Source organism: Podarcis muralis, chromosome 12 (assembly GCF_964188315.1).
Source record: "Podarcis muralis chromosome 12, rPodMur119.hap1.1, whole genome shotgun sequence".
NCBI lineage: Eukaryota > Metazoa > Chordata > Lepidosauria > Squamata > Lacertidae > Podarcis > Podarcis muralis.
The window spans coordinates 24626250-24640761 of NC_135666.1; the positions used below are offsets into that span (position 1 = coordinate 24626250).

The 14512-nt window shown below is 41.6% G+C and overlaps 1 protein-coding gene across 6 annotated transcripts in view; it reads right to left on the reverse strand.

The window, feature by feature from the left end:
• MALRD1 (MAM and LDL receptor class A domain containing 1) overlaps positions 1-14512 on the reverse strand; it is a 233090-nt gene that overhangs the window by 209707 nt on the left and 8871 nt on the right. For 5 of the 6 annotated variants that reach the window (XM_028750688.2, XM_077936862.1, XM_028750689.2 and 2 more), the window contains exons 3-5: positions 14218-14312; positions 13972-14133; positions 11348-11444 (exon numbers count right to left, since the gene is read on the reverse strand). In XM_028750688.2, coding sequence (XP_028606521.2) covers positions 11348-11444; positions 13972-14133; positions 14218-14312 — 354 coding nt within the window. The remainder of the gene's footprint in view (positions 1-11347; positions 11445-13971; positions 14134-14217; positions 14313-14512) is intronic. The other variant, XM_077936864.1, reaches the window with a different exon arrangement.

A 14512-nucleotide genomic window follows, 5' to 3' on the forward strand; every position in this document is an offset into this window, starting at 1 on the left:
TAGCACTGCTTCTTAACAACATCAAATAATATTCTGGATATGTTTAAATCATGCACTTGAGAAATAGACATACAGAGATCTATAAACATGAATGTTCAGGGGGGGGACGGACTGCAGCAACAAGGGAAGAACCCAGCTCTTTAGAGCTATTAGAAGCAGCACTACTTGACAGGGAGGAATTGAAGAAACTTGTTTTCACCCTTTCTGAAAAGAACGTAGTGTGAAAAATAATATTAATTTATTGAATTTCTTTTGAATGGAAATAAAGCTACATGGAAAGGGCTAATAATCACCTTCACTTACACCATTCCTCCACTCAACACTGCAACCTCCCATGACCGGCTTTTTATTTTTAAAAAGCCAAGACTTTGGTACAGTATTCGCATTTGGATGTAATGCGTAGCGTAACTTGCCCCTGTGGAGCCCAGAGGCATTTCAGGGGAAATGAAAATGGCAGGTGTAGCTGGAGCTTCACTGCACAGAACACAACTGCCATACAAAGATTTTAAAAGGGTAAAGGGGGGGGGTTGCAGCTGTGGGCATTAGACTCAGTATTCCCACATTAATTGTTGAAACTGGGACTATTTGTTGTCCTCACCATTTCTTGCTGTCTTGGGCAGACATTTGGACACCCACTGCCAGACTGCTGAGCCTGAGACCAATGCCCTGAAGTTTGACTTGAATGGTACCACTATCTAATGCATTAAACATGTTTTAAAAACCTTCTGTATACAAGATTGCCTTCAGACAGCTTGGGGACCGGATAACTCCATACCATCCAACATTTCTCCAATAAAATAGGGACATTCTACCATACCCTCCAACATTTCACCGATGAAAATAGGGACATCCTACAGGAAAAGGGACATTCCAGGACCAAATCAAAAACCGGGACAGCTTCTCTAAAACAGGGATGTCCCTGGAAAATAGGGACACTTGGAGGGTTTGCTAATGGCTGCTTTGCATCAGCAGAATGGACCTTACACACTTTTACTGGGCAGGGCATCAACTTTTTTTCTGAACTCCTTACCCACCACAGTCCCCCATGCCACACAGCAAGCAACATTTAAGAATTGGAGGACCCTAGAGAACAACATGGGATACCACAGTAAAGCCCACAGTAAACAGTGGCACTTGGCAAAAATTGGGTTGTCCCATTGTCCTCATCCCCCCCCCCCCATCTTATTGAAGCAGAAGCACTAATGCAAGGCCACCATGGATATAACCTGAGAAGGATAGCATTTCCCTCCCCCCCCCCCAGCTTCACAAGCTTCTTGACAATGAATACTGTGCATTGCTCTACTATAAATTAATTTTGACAACTGGTGAAGCCAGAAAAAAAGAAGAAAAGAGAAATGATCAATAAATCATTTGAAATGAGAATTGCTTCAGAAATAAATCAGGGTTAGTAATGGGATGTTTATAATAGATCTATAACAATATTCCAAACTTATTTGAGCCGTTTTCTTGTAATCCTTACAGTTGCAAACATTGTCCCCTCTGGGCTACATGGCTAAGCACGGAGTAGCCAATCTAGTCGTATTACTTTTTTTCTCTTCTCCAAGGCATTCTACTTTAATTTTACTGATATGAAAGAATCAATGTGTCATTTGCCATCTCTAAGTACACACAGAAAAGATGAGCTCGTTGTGCATGCTAACTGCTTTGAACAACAATCTATATCACAGAGGAATGAAGCATAGAGAGGCCTGTCTCGTGGAAAGTCAATAAGGACCACACTTTATTATTTTAATTAATTAATTACATTTATATACCACCCTTCATCTAAAGATCACAGAATGTAAGTGACAGGGATGCCTGTACAATAAATAAACCCCTCCCAATCTCATGTCAATTAATTGTAACTTTAAAAAAACAACACCAGAGCTAGGCCAAAACCACAGGACAAGAGAACATATTAATAGAGAATAATATAGGCCTTGGGCTGAAACTTGTCATGCAGCAACAGAAGCTAAGAATTAAACTGAAAGAAGCAACAAGGAAGATTGTTGAAGACTGCAGGTGGGTGGGAGATACACTGGAGAGGCTTAAACCTAGGCATATGGGAAATTGCCGAAGCATTGTGATAGGAAGGAGCCAGATGCAACACCAATTATCTGGAGAGAAGCAAATTAGGGTGAGCAGGCCTAGAACAGAATCTCAAGGGTTCTTGAAAAAGAACAGTACCTGGAGTGGGAAATCGCTAATTTAAAGAGTGAACAGCATTTCCACAGAAGCCATATCTTGCAGATGTGACACATCACAGCAATTTCACATATCTGATTTCTTATTATTCAGCTCATATATACTTGTTTCCATCATTCTTTAACAAGAGACAACTTGCATATGTGAATCAGTCATTATAAATTAGTAGCATAAAATATTGCTCTATGTCAATCATAGAATCTTAGAACTGGAAGGGACCCAAGGGTCCTCTAATCCAACCCCCTGCAATGCAGGAACCTCAGCTAAAGCATCGATGACAGATGGCCATCCAACCTTTCCCCAAAAAGAGCCTCCAAGGAAGGATAGTCCACCACCTCTCAAGGGAATCTACCTTTTCAAAGAGAAAGCCAACACTTGGGCCTAAGTCATCAAATATTATGAACATATATACATGAATGAGTCTTGGGCAGATGCTTTATACCGAGTCAAACCATTGGTCCATCCAACTTACATTGTGCACATTTGATTGATTAGGTAAAGGTAAAGGTACCCCTGCCCGTACGGGCCAGTCTTGACAGACTCTAGGGTTGTGCGCTCATCTCACTCTAGAGGCCGGGAGCCAGCGCTGTCAGCAGACACTTCCGGGTCACGTGGCCAGTGTGACGAAGCTGCTCCGGCGAACCGGCACCAGAGCAGCACACGGAAACACTGTTTACCTTCCCGCTATTAAGCGGTACCTATTTATCTACTTGTACTTAAGTGTGCTTTCCAACTGCTAGGTGGGCAGGAGCTGGGACCGAACGACAGGAGCTCACCCCGCCGCGGGGATTCGAACCGCCGACCATGCGATCGGCAAGTCCTAGGCGCTGAGGTTTTACCCACAGCGCCACCCACGTCCCTTTGATTGATTAGGGTTGCCATATTTCAAAAGGTAAAAACCAGGACATCCCGAAAGCTGTTGAGCATTTTTTAAAAAACAAAAACACACACCACCCCACTGGCAATTTTGGAAATTCCCCCCCGGACATCTATTCTGCCTTTGAAATCCTCGTAATATCTGGGAAAATCTGGACATAAGGCTGTCCTAGATTGGTGGTATCTCTCCAAGGTTCAGATAAGAGCCTTTCCCAACCCCACCTGCAGATGTCAGAGGTTGAGTCTGGGGCCTTCTTAGAATCATAGAATCATAGAATCATAGAATCATAGAGTTGGAAGAGACCACAAGGGCCATCGAGTCCAACCCCCTGCCAAGCAGGAAACACCATCAGAGCACTCCTGACATATGGTTGTCAAGCCTCTGCTTAAAGACCTCCAAAGAAGGAGACTCCACCACACTCCTTGGCAGCAAATTCCACTGTCGAACAGCTCTTACTGTCAGGAAGTTCTTCCTAATGTTTAGGTGGAATCTTCTTTCTTGTAGTTTGGATCCATTGCTCCGTGTCCGCTTCTCTGGAGCAGCAGAAAACAGCCTTTCTCCCTCCTCTATGTGACATCCTTTTATATATTTGAACATGGCTATCATATCACCCCTTAACCTCCTCTTCTCCAGGCTAAACATGCCCAGCTCCCTTAGCCGTTCCTCATAAGGCATCATTTCCAGGCCTTTGACCATTTTGGTTGCCCTCCTCTGGACACGTTCCAGTTTGTCAGTGTCCTTCTTGAACTGTGGTGCCCAGAACTGGACACAGTACTCCAGGTGAGGTCTGACCAGAGCAGAATACAGTGGCACTATTACTTCCCTTGATCTAGATGCTATACTCCTATTGATGAGGCCCAGAATTGCATTGGCTTTTTTAGCTGCCGCGTCACACTGTTGGCTCATGTCAAGTTTGTGGTCAACCAAGACTCCTAGATCCTTTTCACATGTACTGCTCTCAAGCCAGGTGTCACCCATCTTGTATTTGTGCCTCTCATTTTTTTTGCCCAAGTGCAATACTTTACATTTCTCCCTGTTAAAATTCATCTTGTTTGTTTTGGCCCAGTTCTCTAATCTGTCAAGGTCGTTTTGAAGTGTGATCCTGTCCTCTGGGGTGTTAGCCACCCCTCCCAGTTTGGTGTCATCTGCAAATTTGATCAGGATGCCCTTGAGTCCATCATCCAAGTCGTTGATAAAGATGTTGAATAAGACCGGGCCCAAGACAGAACCCTGTGGCACCCCACTAGTCACTCTTCTCCAGGATGAAGAGGAACCATTGATGAGCACCCTTTGGGTTCGGTCAGTCAGCCAGTTACAAATCCACTGAGTGGTAGCATAGTCAAGACCGCATTTTGCCAGCTTCTTTACAAGAATATCATGGGGCACCTTGTCAAATGCCTTGCTGAAATCAAGGTAGACTACATCCACTGCGTTCCCTTCATCTACCAGGCTTGTAATTCTGTCAAAAAACGAGATCAGGTTAGTCTGACATGACTTATTTTTCAGAAATCCATGCTGACTATTGGTGATCACAGCATTCCTTTCTAGGTGCTCACAGACTGTTTGCTTAATGATCTGCTCCAGAATCTTCCCTGGTATTGATGTCAGACTGACTGGGCGGTAATTATTTGGGTCCTCTCTTTTCCCCTTTTTGAAAATAGGGACAACATTTGCCCTCCTCCAGTCTGCCGGGACTTCGCCTGTTCTCCAGGAATTCTCAAAGATGACTGCCAGTGGTTCTGAAATCACATCTGCCAGTTCTTTTAATACTCTTGGATGCAGTTCATCTGGCCCTGGAGACTTGAATACATCTAGACTAGCCAAGTATTCTTGTACTATCTCCTTAGTTATTCTGGGCTGTGTTTCCTCTGCTGAATCATTTGCTCCAAATTCTTCAGGTCGGGCATTGTTTTCTTTATCGGAGAAGACTGAGGCAAAGAAGGCATTGAGGAGTTCAGCCCTTTCTGTGTCCCCTGTTTGCATTTCACCATCTTCTCCTCTGAGTGACCCCACAGTTTCTTTGTTCTTCCTTTTGCTACGAACATACCCATAAAAGCCTTTTTTGTTGCTTTTAACCTCTCTAGCAAGCCTGAGTTCATTTTGTGCTTTAGCTTTTCTGACTTTGTGTCTACACGTGCTGGCTATTTGTTTGAATTCCTCTTTGGTGGTTTCCCCCCTTTTCCATTTTTTGTACACATCCTTTTTTAATCTTAACTCAGTTAAAAGTTCTTTAGATAGCCACCCTGGCTTCTTTAGGCACCTTCCATGTTTCCGTCTCATTGGTATTGCCTGAAGTTGTGCTTTTACTATCTCCCTCTTAACAAACTCCCAGCCATCTTGAACTCCCTTTCCTTTTAGTATTACTGTCCATGGGATCTCACCCAGCACTTCCCTAAGCTTTATGAAGTCGGCTTTCTTAAAGTCGAGAAATTGAGTCCTAGTATGCTTGGCTGCTCCTTTCCGCTGTATAGTAAACTTCAGAAGAGCATGATCACTCGCGCCTAATGATCCTTCCACTTCTACCCCACTAACCAGGTCATCAACATTGGTTAGGACCAGATCTAAAATGGCTGTTCCTCTTGTTGCTTCTCCCACTTTCTGGACAATGAAGTTGTCTGCAAGGGCAGTGAGGAATCTGTTTGACCTTATGCTCTTGGCTGAGTTTGACATCCAACAAATATCCGGGTAATTGAAGTCCCCCATTACTACTATCTCCCTTCCTTTTGCATGCTTGGCCATCTGTTCCAGGAAGGCATCATCTATGTCCTCCGTTTGGCTTGGGGATCTATAGTAAACTCCCACAATGAGGTCACTGTTATTCTTCTCTCCCTTAATTTTGACCCAAATGCTCTCACTTTGGCTTTGAGGTTCTAAATCTTGGATCTCTTCACAGGTATACACATCCCTGACATATAACGCCACTCCTCCTCCTTTCTTGTCTGGTCTGTTTCTTTGAAATAGATTGTATCCCTCCATTATTACATTCCAATCGTGGGATTTATCCCACCAGGTTTCAGTGATTCCTATTATGTCATATTTAGTTTGCTGTACCAGGAGCTCGAGCTCATCTTGTTTATTTCCCATGCTTTGCGCATTAGTGTACAGACATTGAAGTCCATTAATCATTCCCCCGTGTCTCTTATTTAAGGATTTTCTCCTCCCACCACTAGGTCTGCATGCTCTTTGCTCCATTCGGTCTGTGACATTTGGATGATCATCTTCATCAATTGATAGACTCCTACCTTCAGGAGCACTGTCTCCCTCCCCCACATTAGTCAGTTTAAAGCCCTCCTGATGAGGTTTCTGAGATTTTTTGCAAAAACATTCCTCCCAACCGTTGTGAGGTGCAGCCCATCGCTTGCCAGAAGTCCATCTTCAAGAAACTGCATTCCGTGATCTAAGAATCCAAACCGTTCCTGTTTGCACCATTTGCGAAGCCAGTTGTTCACTTCCACTATTTTTCCCTCTCTCCCTGGGCCACGTCGTTCAACTGGGAGGACAGATGAGATGACAATTTGTGCATTTAATTGCTTCAATTTCCTGCCCAGAGCCTCGTAATCTCTTTTGATCTTCTGGAGGCTATTGCTTGCAGTGTCATTGGTTCCCACATGAACCAAGAGGTAGGGGTATTTGTCAGTGGGTTTTATGATTCCTTGCAGTCGTTCAGTTACATCTTGGATCTTAGCCCCGGGGAGACAGCACACTTCCCGAGACATCTTGTCAGGCCCACAGATCACTGCTTCTGTTCCCCTCAGTAGGGAATCCCCTATCACCACTACACGCCTCCTCTTAGGTCTGGTCGGGGTTCTTCTGTGAGCTGTCGGTTCCAAGGTCGCCTGGACATTCCCAGAGGACTGCCTTTGCTCCTCGTCTTCATATACCTGATCGACTGTAATGAGGGAGAGATCCTCAAATGGAGTCTGCTCTTCGTCTTCCATGCTAGGGGAAAGGACCTCAAAGCGATTGCGTATTTCTAAACAATCAGAGCGAACCCTGGGCCTCCTACTTCTTTGAGTCACGTTTCTCCATATATCTGGCTCCTGTGTTGGTGAACTAGCCACCTTCTCAGGGGAGTCCCCTGTCTCTTCCTTGGTGGAGACGGTGTGCTCTGTTGCTTCCAAGAAGAGTTCCAGCTCTCTAATTCTTTGGAGCGTAGCTACACGTTCCTCCAGTTGCTGGACTTTGTCTTTTAAGAGGGCAATCAACATGCAATTGCTGCAGGTAAAGCTGCATCTTAGGCTGAATTTGTACAGTGTTGAAGGATGCCAGCCATTTTTCATAATGTGGTCGCTTTGTTGAACTTCTATATGCAGAGCATACAGTCTACCTCTGAGCTACAGAGAAAAAATGTTGATTCACGATAAATCTGAAAAACTGAAAACTAAAAAAGAAGGAAAAATCTACTTTGTGTTCTACAGTGCCTAGACAAGAGCTGAAACGAGTATTTTTAATTATTCAAAAACTAATCTTTTTCCAATTGTATTAACATTTCTAATATGATATTTCAAATTCATTCATTTCACATGAAAAGCCAAGTGGTTTATATTTGCTAGTGTCTCTTTAATATTTTGGTATCATAAAGCATCTTAAGCTATCAGCACTTACATATTATCAGGAATTATATACCATGTAACTTTCAAAGTCACCGAATACTAAATACTATTGTATGGCGGCATACAATAGAGTAAGCCCCATTTAACTAAGTAGAGTTTCTTCCAAGTAGACAGGTATGTGGTATATGTTAGTTCAATACTGTGAATTACTAAACACCATTACGCAGCAGCTATTAATCATAGCTAAATCATTGAAGCTAAGCTATCAAATACTGTCAAAAGGCATAGAAGAACTATAAAATATCATCAATTATCAACTGTCAGATAAGGAAATTTAATACTACAAATATTCAGCAAATATTTGGAAAAGATATGACACAAAACATTCACAGATAATTTTCAGGAAAAACTTGGGATGCAAATTCATTATAGTTTGCCTATGTGAACTCAAAATGGGTTGTGATAGGGACCAAGAGCTTACATATCAGGAGTCATTATCAAACAGACATTTTCCTATGCATATCAAGCAAGATTGGGGAAATGTTTAAATTCTCAAGATAACCTAGAACAGCAAGGCAGAGAAAGAGAAATATCTGTTCTAAGAGCAGAGGTTCTGTTTAAAGTCCAAATCTGCTATTACTTCATAGGGATAGAATTAAATATCTACTTCAGCTCTTTTGTACTTTTTTATATCCTTTCTTTTTATAACAGATTGGTCTCTTTAAAAAACATTTGAAACAAGATAGTAGGTTTTCTAAAAGAATATTGGCAATAGAGTGGGTTGACAGCTTTTTGAACCCCTGCGGTGCCATGAAATTACAAGCTGCACACCTGCCAAAATTCCTTCTTCTATACAACTACTGAAGATACAGACATAGACTCTTGCCCTTTGTTACATCTATTCACTCTAGCAATTGCATCCATTCAACCTAGCGGCATCTAGCCTGAAACTCAGTTTCTGAGGACCACTTGACACTTGACTTTTCATACTCAGGCATGATTATCCACACACAAAACACATGAGTGGCATTCCAAGGGAGCATTCATGTACTGTTAGGGGGGGGGGGCGGGAACAGACTGCACTTCACTACTCAAAAAGGATGAGCAGACTTATAACACATGAATGCGACCCTCTCAACAAACACAGCAGTTGTATATTGTGTACTGAAGGACCCATATCAGGCTATGAATATTGGGCATGAATATTAGGCAGAAGATAGAAAATGTAATTGTGGGGGGGGAAAGAACCCATTGGAGGTCATTTTTGCTGGTAGTGAGGAATGCTCCCTGTTATTAGACAGCAACAGCATCGATGTGATCTCCATCATTGGACCAGCAGAACACAGCTGATTTCCCATGGTAAGCATAACGTCATTGGGAGTGGTTGTCTCTATTGTGTTATGCCATGCTCCCCATAGTAGTCATTGTGTGGTCTGCCACACCCCTTCCAAGGCAGCTGTTTTGAGACTGGCATCCCTAGCGCTCTCGTCCAAAAGGTTGGAGACCCTTGATGTTAGCCTGTTGCATCAAAAACAACTAAGAATCTTGTGACACCTTAAAGTATAACAGATTTATTGCAGCATAAGCTGCATCTGATGAAGTGATCCCCAAAAGCTTATCTTACAACAAATCTCTTTAGTGTTTAAGGTGCTACAAGCCTGGCTCTAAATCCACAGCAGAGAAAGTGTACTTAGATTCAGATGCTTGGTTTTGAAATATGTATAACTAAACTACAGGGGTGGAGTCTAATATGTTCAAAACTCTTCAGAGGCACTGTTTGGCAGCTAGCAGACATTTGATAAAGGAATGTATGACATGCTTGGTACAAAATACATACCGTATATTGCTTATACAAATACAAATGCAGGACAGGTCAAACAAAAACATGCAAACATAAAATATATATACTATATCAGCAGTGCTTTTTTCTGGAAGGATGCAGGAGTACGCATACCCCTAAACATTTTGTGAATCTTTGTACTTTTGTCCATTTACTGTATTTATTTCCCCCGATTTGAACTATAAAATGGTGATTTTATTGAGTCAAAATGAGAGTACCCCTAAACATTTTTTTAGAAAAAAAGCACTGTGTATAAGGATTATACATAAAAATAAAAAATACATAAACAACTGCTACTACTATTTATTTTTGTTTCATAAATATGCATGTCTAGAGCACACTCATAAAATAATATAATCAATAAAAAGCAAGTACAACAAACTCTTAAAGCAGAACACACACAAACCTAAAAAGTATAATGCCCAGTTCCACAGGTATAACGTATGCGCTTTATGTATTATTTTCTTATTTTGTTATGTGAAATAAATCTCACACTACTGCCAAATTCCTAGGGCATTTGAGTTATGTTTGCTCTACAATGCAACAATATTGCTCAGAATCCTAAAAGGTGTAAGAAACTACATGTGTAGTGAAGAAGCGAGTTTTTCCTTCAGTCTCAGGAGACTCTGGTTGTTTTGGACTCCTGTGCTCACAACTGTTTGCTGGAGCTAAATTTATCTGAGACATAAACACTACATTCTAGAATATAACATGAATCACCTCACTAAAATAAACTGATGGGCCCCCAGTGCTGCATTGTAAGAGACAATTTGAGGTCATCTTTGAACTCTGCAACTCCAAGAGCTTAAATGTGCTTGGCAAATCTCCCAGTACCTTTTGTAGGTTTTAGTTGCTGCCTTGCACTCCACATTATTGCCAGTAAACCCAAATTATTGTAATGCAGACAGTTATTTGGGGTCACATATTTAGGGCAACAAAGCTCTGGCCCTGTGCCCCTGACATTTTTCTTTTACTGCAGGCTCCAGAAGGTCAGTATCAATGGAGCAGAGGTGCAAGGCAGATGTTTTATAAGGCTGACTGCAAAGGTTGGCATTGTTAGGCATCTGCCAAGGCCCAAATAAACAGGGGGCCCACTCCCAATCACCTCCTGAACCTACTCCTCCACTCACTGCTTGTACATCTCTCCTCTCTGGGAGAAATGAACAAGTTTTTGAGAGCAGCAGCTTCCACTCACCTTCCACTCTTACTCCCAGTGTAGACTGGGCTCAGGGCACAAGGCAAGCAAATGGGCAATAGCATCAATGATTAGGAGGAAGTGGGCTGCTAGGGGTAGGGAGGGGAGGACTCAAGAGCATCTTGTCCACAAGATCCCCCAAACCTGGACCCAACACCAGAAACAAGAAAAATATCACAAAAATAACAGATTTGCCTGGCACAAATCTAGGAGACCAGAAGGTATTCTAGAAAGAAGCACCAGCTTGTGGTCTGGCCATGCACATGTATAGTCCCAAATACATTAAAACTCATCTGTCACTGCCACCTTTTGTCAACATCAAGACTATGTGCTTTTAATTTTTGAAGTTCCTAGTGTACAAAATCACAAGATTGATTACTTGTTTGCATGTGGCAGGCATTACTCACTGAACTAGCTTGTTTTGCCAGCAAGCCAGCATCCAGGTACAATGACACATGAACAGTCAGATTCTCCCCATGGCATCTGTTGCATACTAAAGGTTCACCACAAGCTAAGATCAGCTATGCAAGTAAATTCAAAACAGATGCCTGAAATCCCTGGTTTATTAGTATCTACGCTTAGAATGTCAACAAGGCATTCTTGCTTTGTGGCTTTTTTCTTTTCCTAATTAAGCATCAGAGAAATAATTTAGTACAGCTACAAGAATGCATCCTTACCAAAAGCTAGCAGACATCCTTCAGTGACTGAAACATCATCAATAGCAATGGTTTCTCCTGGTGCCCAAGGTTCAAATATTTGTCCTTTGATGGAAACCTGCATAACCAGAATATTAGGGAGACATGGTTATTCAGTAGTAATACTGTCTATTACAATACTGAAGTACAGTGGTACCTCAGGTTACATACGCTTCAGGTTACATATGCTTCAGGTTACAGACTCCGCTAACCCAGAAATAGTGCTTCAAGTTAAGAACTTTGCTTCAGGATGAGAACAGAAATCAGGCTCCGGTAGCGCGGCAGCAGCAGGAGGCCCCATTAGCTAAAGTGATCTTCAGGTTAAGAACAGTTTCAGGTTAAGTACGGACCTCCGGAATGAATTAAGTACTTAACCTGAGGTACCACTGTATCTAAAATTATCTGCAAGGAAGCTTATAAGGGAGCTTGGAAGAAGCTGTAGCTCTCTCTTTGTTCCTTTCTAGTTTACCAGAAGGTCTTACGGCCTAACATAGATGTGTTCTTTAAACATGTCCTCTGTGCCCACTCCTTTTTGGCATCGGTGTTAGAAGCTAGGACAGGGAAACAGACACCAAAAATCCCCTCCATTAAGCCACTGTGTCATAGTGCTTAGAGTAGCATTCCCTACTACTTTGTGCCATCAATTCACATCATCCCTGGCCTTTGGGTGGTGTTGGTTGATGTCCAGATCTTCTGGAGGGAAGCAGGTGGGAAAGGCTAGTTTTAAGTGTCAAAGTTGGAGCAGGGAAACCCAGGCTCAAATTCCTGGTCAAGATTATTCTCCTACAGCCTAACTTAATTCACAGCGTTGTTCTGGGGAGAAAAATGGGTGGCTGAGGAACCTCGTATGCCACACTGAATGCCTTAGAGGAAAAGCAGAACATGAATATAACTACATCCCTGTGCACCCATTACTTCTATGCAGCACATAACATAACTGAGTACTGACCAGAAAGGATCTAAGCTACTAGGCCTACTAGAGATAGGAAAGATGTTGTTTTTTGAGTTTCCAGAGATTTTAAAAACTCTTTTCTGAACAGACGTTAGATAAAGGGCTGGTCCCTAAATGGAAGTTTCATTAATCTTGTTTGCTATAGGCTTGAAAACTGTAGTAATACAGTTCTGAGCACTGGTATAATTATAACCTATGCATATTAGCAAGTCTTCACTGCTCCTGTTTTATTGTGATTTTATACTTTTAGCTACCTTGTAAATCAACATGACTAAGAAGCTTGATATGAATAATGTGTTGGATCCAGCCTATTGGTTGCACTATTAGCCTATTAGTTTGCCAAAAGTCCTACTGATTTTAATGGGAACTAAGTGCAACTAAGCAAGCCATTATAAAGAAATAAATACATGTAGCAAAGCACAAGCCTAGACTTATAACTTCTTCAGGCATCAGGAAGGAAATGAAAAGGGATGCAGTAATACTATAGTGCCAGGATCCAATCCTGTGGGCTGTTAATTATCCAAAAACTTAAACAACAGTACAATTTTGTGCTAGTCAGAGGTCTGTCAGAGAGAAATTTCCTCTTGCATTTAGAGACAAGCAAGGCAGCATTGTACAGGATGGCTAATGGAGAGCAAGAATAAGTTTTCATTGGAATAACTAGAGATCTGACTGCAACTAGGTATCTACTCTATCTTGGCAGGGTATATTCTACATTTACTTTCAGGAATAATGCATAATATGGAATCCCGAAGGACATAATATTTATAATCCAAGAAGCTTGAATGTAAAGGGTTAGTATTTCAGTCTTCCATGATTTTATTTATTGCCCTACTGAATAATGACATACATATCAGAATAATCAATTTTCTTAATAGGTTGACTTCTGAGAACCAGAGAGTACCCAGAAGAATATACTTTTTACTTTTTTAGTTGGTATAACAGTATTTATTTTTACAGCAACCTAATTTACTATTAAATTAATGCTTTTTCTTCATAAACCAATATATGTATCTTCCTAAATTGTTTTAATAGGTTTAAAGAAGGCTGCTGCTTTTCTGAGAAAGTGGAAAGCATTAAACATATGTAGAGTCACTATTGTTGTCTAATCAGCACAATGAACTTGCACTTTGAAAACCTATATTGAAATCCCTGTCCAACTGACTGACATGGATCTTGGGCAAATCACTAAGAACCTCATTTTCTTTCAGTGCCAGGAAGGAAGACGAATAGGGTGCCCTAGGTGAGCTGCCCTACATGAAGCCCTAGGTGAGCTGCCCTACATGGCTCATAGGATATGTTAGGCTTGGAGGGGGATAAGTTGCACAAGTCTGGTTCAACATTCAAAGCAAAACGCTACTGAAAAGTAAGTGTAAGTGCATGGCTACTGTAAGTGGGTTTCATTATTATGTCCTCCCACTTCATATACTAGCATGTGACTATCCAGCTAATTTCAGTTTGAGTTACATGCATAATTACAAAATGAATGCTTCCATTAAATCATTGAGATAAGGTCAAGTAATACCAGCCATGAATTTTTCATCAGAATTCCACCTTATTATTCACTTGAATTAAATTTCTAGTGCAAGTTCTTCTCTTTAAGTTGACATTTCACTCATCCCAGTATTGGAATATGCCCAAGCAGCTTGCATACCTCGACATTCAGAGTACTGTTGATTGTGATCACAGCTCTTTGCCACTGATTTTTAATTCCTCCTCTTTCTTGCCATATGGTCCCCGAGGCTCTATCAGAATTGGTTTGGAGTCCCACTGTGAGGGTTCCATTTATTTGACCAATCCAATAGTAAAACGAAATCTAAGAAGGAAAAAAGGAACGGTCCAAGTGTGTCGGCAAACTGCAGTGACAGCAGGCAATATGAAGAGGAGATTGTTCAGTTACCTGGCAGGTGAGCTGGTTGCTAGCCACAAAGACCACTCTGCTCCTCAGAATGGCCGGAAATGGGATGTGTTCAGAGGACAGTGTAAGGAAATGGGCTATTGATAGGAAGAAAAAAAATAAGAAGTTGGTTTCCTGGACTTTGTAGAATTCTGGAAAACTCAGTATGAAAAAAAGAAAAGAAAATAGATAATGGATTAGGCAACTGGCCTGTAGCCAGTGCTGAGCACTGTGGGTTAGGACAACTGGGAGTCACACATCAGATGTTAAAGTGAAACAATCTACTTTATATTCCATG